Source organism: Colius striatus, chromosome 26, assembly GCF_028858725.1.
Source record: "Colius striatus isolate bColStr4 chromosome 26, bColStr4.1.hap1, whole genome shotgun sequence".
Lineage (NCBI taxonomy): Eukaryota > Metazoa > Chordata > Aves > Coliiformes > Coliidae > Colius > Colius striatus.
This window is the reverse complement of record NC_084784.1, coordinates 2243982-2259307: the sequence shown is the minus strand read 5'-3', so window position 1 is coordinate 2259307 and position 15326 is coordinate 2243982. Positions and strand designations below refer to the sequence as shown.

Here is a 15326-nt window from a genome sequence, read left to right as displayed (position 1 = left end):
GGGAGAGTTTTGGGGGATTTGGAGGAGGTTTGGGGGGTTTTAGGGGTGTTTGGAGAAGCTTTGGGGGAGTTGGGGACGGTTTTGGGGGGGTTGGAGGAGGTTTGGAGGGTTTTGGGGGTGTTTGGGAGGGTTTGAGGGGGGTTTGGGGGGTTTGGAGGAGATTTGGAGGGTTTTGGGGGGTTTTGGGGGAGTTTGGTGAAGGTTTGGGGAGGGTTAGGGGGAGTTGGGGAGGGTTTGGGGGGGTTGGAGGAGGTTTGGGGGGTTTTGGGGGGAGCTGGGGTCTTTGGGGGAGATTTGGGTGGAGGTTTGGGAGGTTTTGGGGGGTTTGGAGGAGGTTTGGGGGGAGTTGGGGGGTTTTGGGGGAAGTTTGGAAGGTTTTGGGAGGGTTTGGGGGTTCTGGGGCAGGCTTTGTGGTGTGGGGGGCCTTTGGAGGAGGTTTTGGGGGGAGCTGGGGTCTTTGGGGGAGATTTGGGTGGAGGGTTGGAGGGCTTTGGGGGAGGTTTGGGAGGTTTTGGGGGGTTTGGAGGAGGTTTGAGGTGAGTTGGGGGGGTTTTGGGGGAGGTTTGGAAGGTTTTGGGAGGGTTTGGGTGAGTTTGGGGGCGATTTGGAGGGTTAGGAGGAGGTTTGGGGGCAGTTGGGGGGGTTTTGGGGGAGGTTTGGAAGGTTTTGGGAGGGTTTGGGGGAGTTTGGGGGGGAGTTGGGGAATTGGGGGGGTTAGGAGGAGGTTTGGGGGGAATTGGGGGGGTTTTGGGGGAGGTTTGGGGGGTTTTGGGAGTAGTTGGGGGGTTATGGGAAGGTGTGGGTGGGTCGAGGGGTTTTGGGGCATTTTGGGGGAGCTTTGGGGGGTTTTGGGGGAGGTTTTGGTGAGCGATGGGAGATTTGGGAGGAGGTTTGGGGAGGTTTTGGGGGGTTTAGAGGGAGGTTTTGGGGGGGTTGGGCGCTGGACAGGGGATTAAAGGGTGACTGGGGGCGTTGGGGAAGGTTTGGGGAGGGGGAGCCCACCCACCCACGCGTGTCTGCAGATGCACCCTCCCATCCCCCGCACCCCACGGGTGCTCCCCCACCTCCCCCTCCCCTCCCCTCCCCCGCGCTGATGGATGAGCTCCCTTCCATCCCGGCTCCTCGTTATTGATTTTCCTTTAATGAAAGTTAATTAGAGCAATGATTTAATTAACAGCGGCTCGCGCTGCCTTTTAACGGCTTCCCGAGTTAGGGCTGAACGTAAATCCACTGCGCTGACACCCCAAAACCCCCCCGCAACCCCCAACCCCTCCCCCAACCTACACCCCGGAGTGACACAGTTGGGGGCACCCCAACATCCTGGGGGGGTCTCTCAGCAGTTTGGGGTGACCCCGCACCCCCCTCAAAGCACTTCGGGGTGACACAGTCCCTGTGGACCGTGGGGGGGGGTTCAGCACTCAGGGGTGACACTGACCCCCAGAACTTTGGGGGGGCTCCCAGCACCCTGGGGTAACGTCCCATCACCCCGGGGTGACATTGACCCCCCAATATCTTGGGGGATCCCCCTCAGCACCCTTCGGTGACCCCGACTTCCCTCCAGCACCCCGGGGTGTCCCAGACCCCCAGCACTTTGGGGGGACTCCCAGCACCCTGGGGAGGGTGTCAGAAGTTTGGGGTGACCCCACACAGCCCCCCAAAGCACCCCAGGGTGACATAGTCCCCGTGGACCATGGGGGGAGGTCACAGCACCCCCCAGGGTGACACTGACCCCCAGAACTTTGGGGGATCCCCCCAGCATTTTAGGGGGGATCCCAGCACCCTGGGGTGACCTTGACACCCCCCCCCCCAGCATCCCAGGGGTCTCCCAGCACCCCGGGGTGACACTGTGTCCCCCAGTACCTTGGAGGATTCCCCCCAGCACTTTGAGGGGGGTCCCAGCACCCTTGGGTGACCCTGGCCTCCTCTCCAGCACTTTGGGGGTGCCGCAGCCCCCCAGCACTTTGGGGGGTCCCAGCACTCTGGGGTGACCCCGGCCTTGTCCCCCAGCACTTTGAGGGTGCCGCAGCCCCCCAGAACTTTGGGGAGGTCCCAGCACTCTGGGGTGACCCCGGCCTCCCCCTCAGCACTTTGGGGGGGTCCCAGCATTCTGGGGTGGCCCCAGCCTCCTCCCCAGCACTTTGGGGGTGCCACAGCCCCCCAGCACTTTGGGGGGGTCCCAGCATTCTGGGGTGGCCCCAGCCTCCTCCCCAGCACTTTGGGGGTGCCACAGCCCCCCAGCACTTTGGGGGGGTCCCAGCGCTCTGGGGTGACCCCGGCCTCCCCCTCAGCACTTTGGGGGGGTCCCAGCATTCTGGGGTGGCCCCAGCCTCCTCCCCAGCACTTTGGGGGTGCCACAGCCCCCCAGCACTTTGGGGGGGTCCCAGCGCTCTGGGGTCACCCCTACCTTGTCTCCCAGCACCCCGGGGTGCCGCAGCCCCCCAGCACTTTGGGGATGCCCCAGTCTCTCATCAACACTTATCTCCTCCCCCCCCAATTGCTCTCACCGCGCCCCTCGCATCCACCAGAGGGCGCCACGCTCGGCCCCGCCCCTGCCCTAAGCCACGCCCCCTCCCTTAAGCCCCGCCCCTCCTTAAGCCCCGCCCCCTTAAGCCCCGCCCCCGGCGCTGCGAGTTCCCGCGCCACCAGAGGGCGCGCAAACCGCCCCCGCCAGGCTCCGCCCCCTCCCGCCCAACAGGGGGCGCTGCGGAAGGGGGCGGGGCGGAAGGGCGGAGTCACGTGGGCGCTGCTTCCCCTCGCGCCTGCGCAGTCGCTGCCGCCGCGACCTCCCGCCGCCGGGCGCCAGGTGAAGGGGGGGGGGGGCGGTTAAACCCGGCTCTGAGGGCACAAGGAGGGGAGAGACCCCCCGTGGGAGCGGGGCGATGGGCGACAGACACCCCCCGTGCGGGAAGGGACGGGCCGGGTCCCCCACACGCGCCTCAGGCCGCGCTCTGGGTGTCAGCGCCGGGCCGGGCCGGGTCGGGCCGTCAGGAGGGTGCTGGGCCAGGGCTGCGCTCCACAGGCTGAGAGAGGCCAGGGCAGGGCCAGCGAGATGCTGAGGGATGGGACCCAGGCTGGGGGTGAGCTGCTGGAGAGCAGCTGTGGGACAGGGCCCTGGCAGTGCTGGGGGGCAGCAAAGGGAACGTGGGGCAGCACCGTGGGCTCGTGGGCAAGGAGCCAATGGCAGCCTGGGGGGCATGAAGAGAGTGTGGGCAGCAGGGCCAGGGAGCTTGTGCTGCCCCTCTGCTCTGCCAGAGCTGGGGAGGCCTCAGCTGGAGTCCTGGGGCCAGTGCTGGGCTCCCCAGCTGCAGAGAGACAGGGAAGTGCTGCAGAGAGGCCAGGGCAGGGCCAGCAAGATGCTGAGGGATGGAACATGTGTGTGAGGAGGAAAGGCTGCAGCCCTGGGGCTGTTCAGCCTGGGGAACAGAAGCCTGAGCTCAGGGGGATCTCATCAGTGCTGCTCAATCCCTAAAGGGGGATGGATGGGGCCAGGCTTTGTGCTGGGGTGGCCAGTGGCAGGACAAGGGGTGATGGGCACAGGCTGGGACACAGCAAGTGCCCCTGGCCCAGGAGGAGCAAGTCCTTTGGTGCTGAGCTGAGAGAGCCCTGGCCCAGGCTGCCCAGGGAGGGTGTGGAGGCTCCTTCTCAGGAGGTTCCCAACCCCCCCTGGACACGTTCCTGAGCCTCAGGCTGCAGACCCCAAATTCCTGCACCCTAAACTGCCTCTGTGGTGGCACTCAGGCAGGAGCTGTCACCTGGAGGACAAACACACACCCTGCCCCACCATCCCTGCATGCCTCAGACCTCCTTTGTGTCCTCCCTGCCACTGCCTGGCCCTGGGACCACATCCCACGTGCTGCAGCTCCTCAGGCCCCGCTGTCTGTGTCTCTTCCAGCCGTGTCCCATCCGTGTGTCCCTCCATCCCTCACCATGTTGGCCTGTGCAAAGTTCCTCTCTGCTCCTGTGCTCGTGAGTAGTGACAACTTCCCCCTCCTTCACCCTCCTGATCCCCTCTGGGGGGGATGAAAGGGTGTGGGAGGCAACATGTGACCTTCTTAGGGACAAGGGGAGAAGTCTGGGGACAGATTTAGAGCCACTCTGGGTTGAACTGATGGTGAGTGGAGCCCCCAGAGCTCAGATGCTCTGGTTAAAGATCATTTTATTCCCTTTGATGGTTACTAATTACCCATGTGGAGGTGGATCCAGCCCTGGGAGTAAAGAGCCTTTGGCTGTGTGCCACTGCCTGAGCCCTGTGGCTGTGGGCAGCCCCTGATAGGGCCATGGGGCACCCAGGAGCTCTGCCTGGGTGCTGAGTGCTGGGACAGGCTCTCCCAGCTGGGTGCTACTGCCTTACAAGGTGCCTCAAGGGGCTGGGTGTGTTTGGGGAGTTCTGGAGGTGACAGTGCTGACCTGCAGGTAGAGTTTTGCTGCCCTGGGGGAGCACAAGGTGAGAGGGGTGTGTGTGTGTCCAAATCTGAGGGTGCTGTGTCTTGCAGGTGAGGAGAAGCTCCCGGGTGCTGTACCAACCCCTCTCTGCCTCTGTGCTGAGCAGACCTGAGGCCTGGACAGAGCAGGTAACAGACCCAGCTCGGGCTGGGGGGCACAAGGAGGGCTGGGGCTGCTGAGCACAGGCCCTGGGAGGGGCACAGGGAAGCTGGGGAAGGGGCTGGAGCACAAGGGTGCTGAGGAGGGGCTGAGGGAATGGGGGTGTTGAGCCTGGAGGCTGAGGTGGGACAACAGCACTATCTGACACTCCCTGACAGGAGGCTACAGGGAGCTGGGGGTCAGTCTCTGCTCCTGAGTGACAGGACAAGAGGAAAGGGGCTGGGGTTGGCCCAGGGGAGGTTGAGGCTGGAGCTGGGGCAGAACTGTTTCCCTGAGAGGGGTGTCAGCCCTGTGCCAGGCTGCCCAGGGAGCTGGGGGAGTGCCCAGCCCTGGAGGGATCCCAAAGCCCTGGAGCTGAGGTGCTGAGGGGTCAGGGCTGGGCTGGGCAGCGTGAGGGGAGGGGGTGACTCCAGCAGCTTCAGGGGCCTTTCCAAGCCCAGTGATCCTGTGCTGAGCACTAGCCCCAGGAGGAGCCCAGGGGAAGCGACTGTGGGGGCGACACAGAGAAGAGGCTGCAGGGAGCTGGGTGTGGGGAAACTGAGTCACTGGGAGGGTTGAGAGATCAACCCCCACCTTCTCCCCTCTCTGCAGGCACAGCCAGGTGCCCACAGAGCCATCCAGACGAGCTCAGCTCACCGGGACATCGACACGGCCGCCAAGTTCATCGGTGCTGGCGCAGCCACGGTGGGGGTGGCCGGGTCTGGCGCCGGCATTGGCACCGTGTTTGGCAGCCTCATCATCGGCTATGCCAGGTCAGGGGGACACACACACACTGGGGGGAGGAAATGGGGCAGTGAGGGGACATCTGTGCCCCTTGCTGACCAGCCTCTCCTCTCCCTCTCCTCTCCCTCTCCCTCTCCCTCTCCCTCTCCCTCTCCCTCTCCCTCTCCCTCTCCCTCTCCCTCTCCCTCTCCCTCTCCCTCTCCCTCTCCCTCTCCTCTCCTCTCCTCTCCTCTCCCTCTCCTCTCCCTCTCCTCTCCCTCTCCCCACAGGAACCCTTCCCTTAAGCAGCAGCTCTTCTCCTATGCCATCCTGGGCTTTGCCCTCTCCGAGGCCATGGGGCTCTTCTGCCTCATGGTGGCCTTCCTCATCCTCTTCGCCATGTGATGGAGCTGGAGGTGGTGACAGTGACGGTGACTGAGCCATGAATGGTGTCTGGGGGGCACAGGGGAGACCACTAACCTGGGCCCACAATGGGCAGGAGGAGAATAAAGACGGTTTGATAACGGAGTGTCAGCTCTTCGTGTCTCCTTGGTGGCCCCATCTCATACCACTTGCCCTCCCTGGAGAGCTGGCAATGTTCCCAGCCTGAGGCTAAGCCCAGCTGCCACCCTGAACCCTCAGCCACCTCCCCAAGGGGATGGAAACATCCTTGACAAAGATGGCCCTGGGCTGTCACCTTCCTCTGTCCTTGCCCAGGGACATGACCCCGTTGGGGACAGCTCAGCTGGGAGCATCTGCCTGGCAGCCTCAGGGCCATGAGCTGGGCTTTGGGCTCGTTCCTGGCTGGAAGAGGCCTCAGTCTTGGAGTGTCTCTGAATGTCTGGGTGTCCCAGTGCTGGGATGTCTCAGTGTTGGGGTGTCACAGAACCCCTGGGTGCTGGGGGCTGGAAGTGCCCTGCAGAGCTGCTCCAGCCCCAGCCCCTGCTCCAGCAGCTTCCCCTGGCTCAAGGGGCACAGGAACGTGTCCAGGGGATGTTGGGAACCTTCTGAGAAGGAGCCTCCACACCCTCCCTGGGCAGCCTGGGCCAGGGCTCCCTCAGCTCAGCACCAAAGGACTTGCTCCTCCTGGGCCAGGGGCACTTGCTGTGTCCCAGCCTGTGCCCATCACCCCTTGTCCTGCCACTGGCCACCCCAGCACAAAGCCTGGCCCCATCCATCCTCCTTTAGGGACTGAGCAGCACTGATGGGATCCCCCTGAGCTCAGGCTTCTGTTCCCCAGGCTCAACAGCCCCAGGGCTGCAGCCTTTCCTCCTCACACACATGTTCCATCCCTCAGCATCTTGCTGGCCCTGCCCTGGCCTCTCCCCAGCACTCCCCTGTGTGTCTGGAGCCGGGGGAGTCCAGCCCGGGTCTGTGTCTGTGTGTCCGGGGCTGTGTCGGTCTGTCCCGGGGCTGTGTCGGTCTGTCCCGGGTCTGTCCCCGCAGCCTCCGGACGATCCATGTGGCCCCGCCCCCTTTCGATTGGCCACGCCCACAGGCCCCACCACGCCCCGCCCCCTCCCCGAGGCCCCGCCCCCTCAGGCCCCTTATTGGCCCCATCGCTGTTCCTTCCCCTCCGGTCTCGCGAGAGTCCCGCGCGTGGGGACGAGGAGCGCGAGGTGGGGAGGGGACCGGGGGTGGTCGGGTTTGGGGGGGGGGGGGGGTTGGGGGGGGCCCAACGCGAGAGGCGGCAGCAGCCAGCGCGAGGCCCCGGCGGCGGCGCGGCTCGGCCCAGCCCGTCCCTCCCTCCCTCAGGTAACCGGCGGCTCCCGGGCTCGGCGGGCCGCGTGGCCGCCCCCGCACCCCCCGGGAGGGGCCGGTGGCGAGAGCAAGCGGCGGAGCAGCCCCCCGGGGTGCGGGTGTTTGGGGGGGGGCGGCGGAGGGGGGGGAGGGGTGCGGTGGGGAGCCCCGGACGGCCCCTCCCCCCACAACTCTCCCTGAGTTTTCGTGAGGCGGCTTCTGTGGGGCCCCTTTGCCCCGCCCTTTCTTTGATTGACAGCTCCGTTTGACCAATCGGCTCGCCGCCAGGCTTGGAGTGGCGGGTGGCGCAGCCAATGGGGATTTAGGGGGCGCCGCGATGAGGGGAAAGCGCCTCCCCGGAGTGGGCGGGGCCAAGGGAGGCAGCGAGGGGCCCGGGCGGTGCCTGAGGGGGGAACCCGGAGGCCTTGGGGGCCCCTGAGGGGGGGAGACGGGACAAATGGGGGGCTGGGGGGGGGGTGTGTGAGGGGCGAGGTCAACGGGGTGCGGGGCGTCAGGAGGATTTGGGGGCCGCGGAGGAGGAGGGTCCGCAAGGGCCTCGCGGGTAGGGGTCTGGGGGACATGAGGGGGCTCGAGGGGTTGCAGAGAGGGGATGGGGCTGTTGAGACCTTTGCAAGCGTGTGGGGGTGAAAGGAGGGGTTAAGGGGAGAGGGTCTTGCGGTGGTATTCCAGGAGGTGATGCCTGGCGAGGTGTTTGGTGAGGGACTGTATCTGGGGGAGGGTCCTTGAGGAATGGGGGAGCCTTGGAAGGTAGGTGAGAATTGGGGGCAGAGGGGAATGTTTTTGAGGCTGGAGATACAGGAGAGACCCTTTGGTGTGCAGGTCCTGGTGGGACCCTGAAGAGATACAGGGTGTCCCTGGGGATGGGGAGCTGGGGGATCAGAGGAGACCCTTAGGGGGACCCCTTGAATGGTGTCTCTGTTCTTCTCTGGGTGAAGAAGCTTTGGGCTGAGCACAGGGGCTCATGGCTCTCGTGGGGGAGCTGGAGAGGGTCCAGGCATATGTTGAGGGTCTGCCAGCAACAAGCAGAAGGGACGTGGGGAGGTTGTGGGTGCTCACAGGAACGAGGTGAGGAACAAGGTGTAGACTGGGAGGTCTGCAAGGTGTTGGGAGGTGAGGGGCTTTTGAACCCAACACAGTCCCAGAGGGATCAAGGACTCCCATAGTGTAAACAGAGGGAATTAGCAAACCAAGCAGCTCCTTCCCAAGCCTGAAACAGTGGTTAATTCTCACTGGGCTGCTTTGAGAGCTCAAGCTTCTGAGAGCTGGTTGGAGTGCTGGGGTTTCCCCTTGCACTTGCTCATCTGGTGCTGTGAAATCTGTTGCCTCTGGGTAAGCTCTGACTTTGAGAGCACAGTCTGGGTCACATCTCAGAGCTGGTTTGTTCCTACTGCCAGAAACATTGGTATGGAGTCCCTCAACCTCTCTCAGGAAAAGAAATCAGCCAGTTGAGGTGTGAGGTGAAATGTGTACAACGACAACAAGTCCTTGTTCTGCTCAGCTTTCCTCCTTTTCCTCTTTCTGCCTCTTAATTTGTCGCTGCCTTTTCCCCATGTCCTGTTACCGTGTCTTTCCCTGCTCAGGCAACATTTCAAGTTATAAAAGTGTTGGGTTTTGCCTCACTAGGGTGTTGGTTGTGCAGGGGCTCTCTCCTGCCAGCCACAGCCTGAAGGGGCTCATCCTCTTCTTTGCAAAATGCTTTAAAAACAGTTGTTGGTTAAAACACAGTTGCTTGAGGAGAGGAATCCAGCAGCAGTTCTCAGCTACTGGCAGGGGTTTTTTTGGGAGGAGGAAGGGGTTGGGGTTTTCTTGTCACAAACTAAGAATAACTTCACCATGGAGGAGAAATTTGTGGGAGGGAGGAATTGGAATGGCCAGATTCCCTCAGGGAAAACGAGGAGGGTTAACATCCTTCCTCCCTGTTTCCTTCCAGATGGGATCCACCTTCTGTGACAGGAGTGGGGCAATTAGCTGTGCCAGCTATAATCACTTTGTGGGCTTGGAGAGGGCTGGGAAGCTTGTTTGCTCTTCTTGTTAAACAAACAAACAAACAAGGTGTGGGCTCAGCAGTCAACCTGTGAGGTTTGCACCTATCACCCACAGCCAGGGTGGTCCTTCCTCTAGCAGAGGGTTTTCTTTCTGATCCTAGAAGTTGGTTGGGAATTCGAGAAGTGGGAGAGTGGTTTAGTACCCTCTAGAGCTCAGTGCCTGGAGAAGTTTAATGCAGCCACAGGTTTCCTTAATTCCTTTGGTTAGACCTAATTGTAGTGTGTTTAAACATTTCCTCTCCCTTTTGGCACTCGCCTGTCAACCTAACTGTAAAGCAAAAAATGATCATGTCCACCTTCCTCACTGCTCAGCCAAACTAGGCCTCTAGTTATTTTAATCTTTCCTTGTAAATCAATCCCTCCAGCTGCTGAACTATATTTTCCTGAATGCCTTCCAATTTGCCAATATCCTCCTGATACCAAACTGCTTGGAGCTAAACGTGGTTGGCATCAGAACGCTGGAGAACTGGGACTTTCCCCTGAGCAGCTTGTAAGAAGGGAAAGCTCTACATGAACCTTGTGACTCTGTGAAACCTTCTCCCACTTGCAGTTTGTCTTTTGCTCAACTCTTCCCCATCGAGAGGGGTTTCTAACCTTGATTTCTGCTTACTCTTGTGTTTCTGGTTCTTCTCCAGCATTTCCCAGCCTGTGTATTTAGTGTTCTGATGGGGTTTTTTTTTGCTTCTCTGGTTTACAAAGATGTCAGGTGAAAATGGAACCTCTTGAGGTTCACCAAAGGCAAGGGCAGAGTCCTGCAGCTGGGGAGGAACAAGCCCAGCAGCAGGCCAGGGCTGGGGGTGACCTGCTGGAGAGCAGCTCTGGGACAGGACCCTGTGAGTCCTGGTTGATAATAAACTAAACATGAGCAGCAACGTGGACAAAAAGGGCAGTGGGAGCCTGGGGGACATCAAGAGTTGGGCAGCAGGGCCAGAGAGGTTGTGCTGCCCCTCTGCTCTGCCCTGGGGAGGCCTCAGCTGGAGTCCTGGGGCCAGTTCTGGGCTGCCCAGTTGCAGAGTGACAGGGAAGTGCTGCAGAGAGGCCCAAGGTGCTGAAACATCTGATGAATGAAACTTCTCATTAATGTTTTTATTCCCATCTCTTCCAAACCCCCTCAGAGCCTGACTGGACATGCCACTGACTGTGGAGGATGTTCTCAGGATGGCTTGAAAGGGGTTTTGTGGACATGGGCAGGAATTTTCCCACACCCCTTTTGAAGGGTGGAGAAGTTTGAAGGATGGGGAGGAAGAAACCAAGTCCTCCTTCCACTCCCTTTGAAAATGCAGGAGCCTGGTTGTGAGGTGCCTGTCCTGAGTCCACACAGTGGGGACAAATCCTCCCTCTTTGTGGTGGAAACACTTGACAAATGGCTTTGTAAAACCCGTTCAGCTTCTGTCAGACTCGTGGTGTGGGGTGGGGGGGAGGTTGGTGTTTGCAGCATGTGGTAGTGGAAGATCTCTGGGTTGGATTTTGGGTTTGGATTCATTTTCTGCTACATCAAACCTGATGCTTTTGGTTTTATTTTAGCCTTCTGACTTTCTTGGAGCCTCTTTCACCTTCCTAGCACTCAGAGTTGAGGTCAGGTTTCCAAAGTGATTCTTCCCCCTGTCGTTCAGCAGCCAACCACGATGCTTTTGAGTGGAAATGCTGGGTGAAAACATGCTTTGGTAGTAGATCTTTGGGACCTATTGCTTCCTGTAACTTCATTATTCTTCCTTCTTTCCCTCCCCCTTCTAAAGGAATTTAGTTTCTGGGCTTTGCTTTCAAGGAACTTGTAGCACAGAGGGTGAATGCTGAGGAGCGTGGGCTGAGCAGAGATGCAAGCAAAGGTTTTCCTGGGGAACTAGAAGGGATTTCTGCTCAGGGTAGAGGTGTGTAGGAAGCTGAAACAAAGGCACATTTGTAGCCTCACGTGCTTTTGAGTGTAACACTGAGGTTTGAATCAGCCTTCACAATATCTGCCACATCTTCTCGTTGGGCTGGTGAGTTCCTGCATCACTCGGAGTCTGTGGCAAATCTCTTCCTTCTGCTCCTCCTTCAACCTCCTTGGCCCAAAAAGCAGGAATTGGAGTTATTTAACCCAAAAAGCAATGCTTGGGTGAGCTGTATCATGGGAAGGACCTTGGAAGACACCAGGATCTCCCAGTTCACAGCTCCTGGAGGTCGGTGGTATCCAGAGATGTTCCTCTCCAAGGCTGATACTCACCCACTCGGGTTTGTTCTTCCTCACAGCCGATCCAACAGTGTGTTTTGCCACAATTAGTCTTGACTCACAGGGGGTTTGCTTGAATTACTTCCCTACAAGTTCCATTTCATAACCATCCAAGGGGTTTCTTGCCCTTTTTTCCTTTCCCCCACCTCCCCAGTACACCTGGTGTGGCACATCCAGCTGCAGGAGCCGGCCGTGCTCTCGCAGCACGCGCTTCGTGGTTCCACTCCTGCCAAAGTTTGACGTCTGGTTTTGGAATGTTGGGTACATTTCAGCCCTTTTAACCAACTCCAACACAGTGTGGTTTCACCCAGGCAAAACCAGGCTAATTATTTAGTGCAGCAGGGATTTTTTGTTTGGCTCACATCTCTTCCTCCTTAAGCTCTTTGCTGGGCTGGTGCTGAGAGGCCGAGCTGACCGAGGGGAGTTTTCCAACCTCCACCTCTTTATTTTTGCTGTTGTCTACAAGCAAAGGGGCTGCCACCCTGCATCAGGATGAGCACAGAGCTGAGCTCCCAGGCTACAGCAGCCATTTAATAGTTTTCCCCCAGGAAAGCAACACTTTTGGGTCCCAGGGAGCAGCTTTCTCTCGGGCTGGAATGTTGCTCCGCTGTCCCACCCTTGCTCGAGAGCGAAGCAGCGCTGGAGATGTGGTGCCAGCCCTTGCAAGCTGGTTCATGAATAAACAAAGCTTCTCTGCCAGCTCTGGGCCTTACTCCTCACTGTGGGTATTTCTCTGTGCACGCTCTGAGCTCTCTTTGTGAGGCAACAGCTACCAAAAACCCCCTAAAAGAGAAGCTGTACGAAGACATTTTCCTCCTCTGCTCCCAAAACAACCACCCCAAATGTTTGAACTCCTGTAGTGTGAAATGGGGGTTGGACTGGATGATCTTTGCCTTAAGATTCTGTGATTCTGTGAAATGCACGTTGTTCTTGGAGTTCAGAAGTGTGGGAAGCTGCAAAGTTGACCACTTCCCTGCCTTTTGGGACTGTGCTGCCACTCTTGCAGTGCTGCTCTTGCACAGCTTTCTTATGTTTCTTGCTTGTAGGGCATGTTGTGAGCCCTGGCTGGCAGAGACCTTGTTCTGAATACCATTGTAACTCTTTAAAATAATAATAAAGCAGTCTTTCACAGCCTTAGGTGTATGAAGGACTTGGCTAGACATGAACTTGGCAGTGCTGGGCAATAAGCAATGTCAAAATGAGAGTATTTATACCTGTGTAACTAACCACACCGAGCTGTCTTCTACCCTTTAACAGCTTCCAAAGTTGAGTAAAGCAGACTTGGAGCAGAACAAGGCTCTTTGGGGTTTTTCTGCCAAAACAGCTCTTTGTTGGTGCTGAGTCTGCTGAGGTGAAGGGAACAAATCCTGAGCTCACTGAGCAGTTAATGCTTTGCAGGGATTTCAAAGAGCTGGTGTTTGAAAATAGCTGTGTTTCTAGAGGTCCAGCTGGTCGCCTCCATGGCTGAAAGTGCTGGAAATCCTTGGCAGTTTGGAAAGTGAGGCTGGACTGCTGCTGCAGGAGGAGGAGCTTTTGAAGTAGGTTGTGTGTGGGCAAGGGAAAACTCTGCCAATTCATCTCCTTGAAGCAAAATGTGAGGTTTTCTTCTACCTCTTGCTGTTGTGGTTGCAGTGGGATCTGAAGGTAGGTTTGGCAGCCACTCATGGGCTGTTCTTCCTCTGTTCCTGCAGTAGGAATATTCCCTTGTTTATTTTGAGTGTTGGTAAAATAAAGCCAAAGGAGGAGGAGGATGAGGAGGAGCAGAGGGAGGTGAAATCCCAGAGGCAGATTGTGAATGGGGGCACAATGCTGCTGCACTTAACCACTGGGTCCTGAAAATGGGAAAGCCAAGGAGAAAACAGAGCCAAGGAAGTTTTATCTACAGCCTTAATGGGGTTGGAAACCTTTCTGTGGCAGAGAGGGCAGGGTTCCAAACACTGGTGGTGAGAACCTTCCTGAGAGGGACACCCACTGTCCTTCCTGTGGGTGACTTTTCTCTTCCCTCCCCACCTTTTTCTTTCCCTTTTGTTTCTTGGTGAGCCCTCTGGTTTTTAATAGAGAGAGCACCCATCTGCATGATCCACGTTGAGGATGCTGCATCCTTCATCTGCTGTAAGAGTTCACCTTTTGAATTATATCAACTAGATGGAGGCAATCCATTTCTTCCCTGCTAAAACCCCATCATTCCAAAACCAGAATGCATTTCTGCTTTAAACAACTCCCAATATAATGTACCAAATTTCTCCACCTTGCTTATAGTGGGAATATTTCTTGCTCCCCTCTGATTCTCTTTCCTTGTTTCTTAGGCCTTGCATATCAAATAATGAAGCCATAAAATGTGTGTGCCTCTGAATGCTAAATAAATAAAACTGCCTGCAGGCAATGTAAATAATAACAGGTGGGACAAAATATTTTTGCTTTACGACCACACGTCCTGCCTTCCCCATCCCCTGTCCCCCTGGTGCTATTTCAGGCCTGTTAATACCTTGACAAGAGTTTTACCTATAGGTACTTACTTCCAGGAGAGACTCTCCTGTTCTTAACTCCGTGCAGCTTTGACTTTCATCTTCCTTTCACACCATTCTCACCCACTGGTGTGGGGGAGGTGTGTTTGAGCTTGGCTTGGGCTCTTACATCCCATTTTCAGCTGCTTTGTTTTTTCTCCCTTTGCTTTCATTGAAACAAGGGCTCTTAAGGGTCTCAATAATTTCAGGAAATGGGACTCCAGTTTCTAGGTCACTTAGGCATTTCCTAGGTATAATAATGCATTCTCTAAGGCTTGTCATGGCTGTCTTATAATTATCTCTCCTCAGTAAGAAACAGTGGGTCTCTTAGGGTTTCTCCTTCCTTTCTTAAACTTGACTTATTTCTCTCTCCTGTAGTAGATCTCTTGCAATATGTTGTCCCTGCTGTGAAGCAGCAGATAGCTGAAGATGGATCACTGCTAATGAGGAAGTGGGAGGCAACCCCAGAGCTGTGGTACCAGCATCCAGAGGCTGCCTTTTCAAACCTCTCTTTCCTCACTGAGCTGTTGTGCTACAACTTCCAACCTGCTGGGAGTGATGCCAGAAACGTTGCTTTACCTGGTGGTCTCTGTTTAGGGCCTCTTTTATCTGCAGGCTGCAAGGATCCAGTTGGTCATGGTGTGACAGAGGAAGGAAAAGCTTTCTGTGTGAGTTTGTGGGGAAGCATTTGTGCTGTGTTGCCTTGGCTAGGTTGGTGTGTGCTCGCCTGTTGTCACTCTGGGGTTGTTCCTTTGCTCCTGGTGACGGATGTACCTCTGGTTCTAGTCAAAGTTGCAGGGTCTGCTCTGATTTCAGAGTTGACAGCAGTGGTGGGAATGAGGTAGAGGGTTGTCTGACCTCTGTGGAGAGCCTTGAGGTGTTCCATGTAGTTCCTCCTGTTTTGGAGGAGGTCCTGGAGCAACCAATTGCTGACAAATCATGCTCTGATGATAAACCACCTTGCAGCATTGAGGCTGGAAGCTGTTTAGCTGACAGTTGGTTAGGTGCCCCCATCAAATGCTCTCCCTAGGTGCTGGCAGCAACTCCTGCTCTCTGAGTCTTGCAGTTTGGTCTTTCCCTCATGCCTAAATACCTTGAGGACATCCTGTAGACTCCATCTTTCCTCCAGAGAGTGGAAGTGGAAGCACAGCTTTGACAGATGAGTAATGGGAACGTGATTTCAGATGGTCTTTGTCCATCCTCTCACCCTGGGGAAGTTGCTGACTTCCTGGTTTATGTTGGATTTTTGTCTCATGTTCATCAAAGGCTTCAAAACCCTTTGGACAGATGCCTTGTCCTATTAGAAACCTGATCCTTGGCACCTAACTAGAGAAACCTTGCCTGCTTTCAAGCATCTTTTGCCAAGCTATGGCTGCTTCAGTGATGTTTGGCAAGGATTCATTGAAAGTAGGTATTTGAAGAGCAGCAGCTACATCTCTCTTGGGAACCTGCCCATGAAAGGAGGAGGAGAAGGATGCCTGTTGTTAGGGTGATGAAATCTGA

General features: G+C 57.2%; 2 protein-coding genes across 5 annotated transcripts in view; both read left to right on the top strand.

Annotated features, from left to right (window-relative positions):
* Window positions 1-2719: 2719 nt before the first annotated feature.
* Window positions 2720-5832, top strand: ATP5MC2 (ATP synthase membrane subunit c locus 2). The gene is made up of 5 exons (XM_062015443.1): window positions 2720-2803; window positions 3893-3966; window positions 4494-4571; window positions 5194-5354; window positions 5595-5832. The coding sequence occupies exons 2-5, from the start codon at window positions 3928-3930 to the stop codon at window positions 5707-5709; spliced, it is 393 nt and encodes a 130-aa protein (XP_061871427.1). The 5' UTR covers window positions 2720-2803; window positions 3893-3927; the 3' UTR covers window positions 5710-5832.
* Window positions 5833-6854: 1022 nt separating this feature from the next.
* LOC104562043 (cyclic AMP-dependent transcription factor ATF-7) overlaps window positions 6855-15326 on the top strand; it is a 69439-nt gene continuing 60967 nt past the window's right edge. For 3 of the 4 annotated variants that reach the window (XM_062015436.1, XM_062015432.1, XM_062015437.1), the window contains exon 1: window positions 6855-6923. The gene's annotated coding sequence lies outside the window, so the exon portion shown is untranslated. Of the gene's footprint in view, window positions 6924-6985; window positions 7060-15326 lie in introns of those variants that run through there. The other variant, XM_062015433.1, reaches the window with a different exon arrangement.